Raw genomic sequence first — 2584 nt, forward strand, 5'->3', positions numbered from 1 at the left:
TAGTTTCCACTGTTATGCCGATGATACTCAACTATGTATCTCAACAAGACCAGATGAAACTTCTAAATTATCTAAGCTAACAAAGTGTGTTAAAAATGTAAAAGATCGGATGACCAATAATTTTCTCCTACTAAATTCGGATAAGACAGAGATATTACTTGTTGGACCAAAAGACAGTACACCGAATCGCGTGGATTACAATTTGCAACTAGACGAATGTACTGTTACTTCCTCTACAGTCAAAAATCTGGGTGTTACTTTAGATAGCAACTTGTCTTTTGAAAATCATATTTCCCATTCATGCATTCTAGACTGGACTACTGTAATGCACTGCTAGCTGGTTGTCCTGCATCTTCAATAAACAAGCTACAGATAGTCAGATAGTCGGAAGCATTTTTATGGATTATAGACTTATGCCAGAAGCAACGGTTTAAAATTAAAATGCCTTAATGATGGATTTGTTTCTTAGAAACATGCAGCTTTTCACTACATAAGATGTTAACTGATGGGCTGGAGTGGTGTCTGTGGATTACTGTGTGTGATGTTTTTATCCGCTTTTTGGACTCCATTCTGACGGCACCCATTCACAGTAAACTATTCCGTTAATCAAGACGTGCAAAAGATCTACCAGGGTTTGGTCTTTTCTTGTGGGCATAAACCAGAGCCATGAGCACACCGAGGGAAACGTCTCCTCTCTCCTTCAGCTGCTCCAGCTCCTGAATGGCATCCAACACTTGCTCTACAACAATAAAATAACAAAGAAAAAACCGACGCCAAGGGATTCAGATCATTTCTCAAGATATCACATGAAGACTAAGATGGAAAATGGCGGGCTTTCCTCACCTTGCATGAGCAGCCCATAAGCGTGGAGGAATGCGAAGACTGAATCATGACTGAACTTCCGTTGAGCTTCACTGGAAACATCTACAACATGACTGGAGTACTTTTCCTGGCAGCAGTATAAGATCAATGCCTGAAATTCGCAATAAATTCAACGGGGTTAACCGAAAATGTAAGTATGTCTAATAGTACACTGTGTGCACTGACTATATGTATGTGTATATTGCACACTGTCATCTGTTGAGGTCTGTATGTTTATATGTAAATTGTTTCTGCACTGTCTGGAGCACGCTCCCAAGAATTTCACTCACCAAGGCACATGTGCTGTGACAATAAAAGTGACTTGACTTGAAAATACTGTATTTTTTACGCTGATTAATTGGGTCAATCCTACTATGCAGCGCATTTTAATTATTCCAGTATACTGGAAAACCATATATTATTAAACAAGCAACTTTTCAGATCAAAACTTGACTAGTCATTTATAAAAAATAAAATATTATAGGCGTTTCTTTACTCTGTAAAACGTTCTGTATCATATGTAATACATACATTTCTAAATAAGCCTCTGATAAATGATCAACATGTCAAAACTTCGCTGTTGTATCTGTCATCTGATTGATAGTTTAGAATTTTTAGCAAGTAAATGGCCTTTTAGTTTAATTGTAAAAACATCCACCTTTAGCTTGTGGTTCACGGGTCTTTTTTCTGTGAAATCTTTTCTGATTTCATAAAGTAAACATAAGAATAACTTCTCTATTGTTAGTAATATTTCAAGATGAACACGTACTGGACTGAACTTGAAATTATTGGGCATAATTATCCGTACCAAAAAAGTGAGTTCAAACACCATAATGCTCTTGAGGAACATATTTGTTTATATCTCAATCATCATTGTGAGTATGAGCTCCATCACTATATCATATTATTATTATACGAGCCATAAAAGCTTGATGCTGCAAATATGATAACATAATAAACTGTTCCATTACTAAAATAGATTTTTCCAACTATTACTTCATGTGTCAGGCTTTACAGGGTTGCTTTTTTGTCTGAAACAGTACGTTAAGTTATGTTTCTTTGAGTATGACTGTTTCAAATGATATTTAATTTCATTTTAATTTAGTCCCTTCCTCTAACTTATGCAGATCTGAAACATCTCACAAACTACATGTATTTCCACAAAACATGCTGCATTGTTATTATTATTATGAGCACTAAACGATCATTTTTCATGACTTACAAGCGCGCATTCCTCATCATCAACCCCCGCCATAATGTCACACCCTGCAGCCGTCAGAACAACCCTGGAAACATACAAAACAGACGCTTCTGTGCGGAGAGGGTCTTTCTATCCCGTTCTCGCTACCTTTGATAAGCAGATGAAGCATCATAGTAACCAAACAAACTCCGCTATTTCCGCTTGGAAACCAGGAAGTGACGACTCAGTGGAACAGTGGCGCACTTCTACTTGCTCACCGCAGGGTGGCGCCACAATCTCGTTTTTATTTGTGTGTAGCCATCAGTTACAAATATTTAGAACATGTACATTTATGAATATAGGTCACTCTTTGAACTTAGACCCTTCTCACTGTAAATGTATTATTAATCTTTTGCTATATCTTGCTACATTTTACATTCATAAGTGTACATTTTCTAAAAGAAAACTCCCTACGTTTTTTATGTTCAGGAACGATTTTGATGTGCATGTAAACTCTTTAAGAAACTCTAATAATTCTATTGC

General features: G+C 36.6%; 1 protein-coding gene across 1 annotated transcript; it reads right to left on the minus strand.

The window, feature by feature from the left end:
• Window positions 1–602: 602 nt before the first annotated feature.
• On the minus strand, window positions 603–2341 carry LOC107588409 (tetratricopeptide repeat protein 21B-like). The gene is made up of 3 exons (XM_016276481.1): window positions 2084–2341; window positions 844–973; window positions 603–739 (listed from the first exon to the last, which is right to left on the minus strand). The coding sequence occupies exons 1-3, from the start codon at window positions 2114–2116 to the stop codon at window positions 603–605; spliced, it is 300 nt and encodes a 99-aa protein (XP_016131967.1). The 5' UTR covers window positions 2117–2341.
• Between the last annotated feature and the right edge of the window lie 243 nt (window positions 2342–2584).

Source organism: Sinocyclocheilus grahami, unplaced genomic scaffold, assembly GCF_001515645.1.
Source record: "Sinocyclocheilus grahami isolate Dianchi unplaced genomic scaffold, SAMN03320097.WGS_v1.1 scaffold102.1, whole genome shotgun sequence".
NCBI classification, from domain to species: domain Eukaryota; kingdom Metazoa; phylum Chordata; class Actinopteri; order Cypriniformes; family Cyprinidae; genus Sinocyclocheilus; species Sinocyclocheilus grahami.

Coding starts and splice junctions, on each gene's coding strand:
- LOC107588409 (XM_016276481.1), bottom strand. CDS start 2,116: ATGGCGGGGGTTGATGATGAGGAATGCGCGCTT. Junction 974..2,083: donor ATGATGAGGAATGCGCGCTT/GTAAGTCATGAA, acceptor TGCGAATTTCAG/GCATTGATCTTATACTGCTG. Junction 740..843: donor TTATGGGCTGCTCATGCAAG/GTGAGGAAAGCC, acceptor TTATTGTTGTAG/AGCAAGTGTTGGATGCCATT.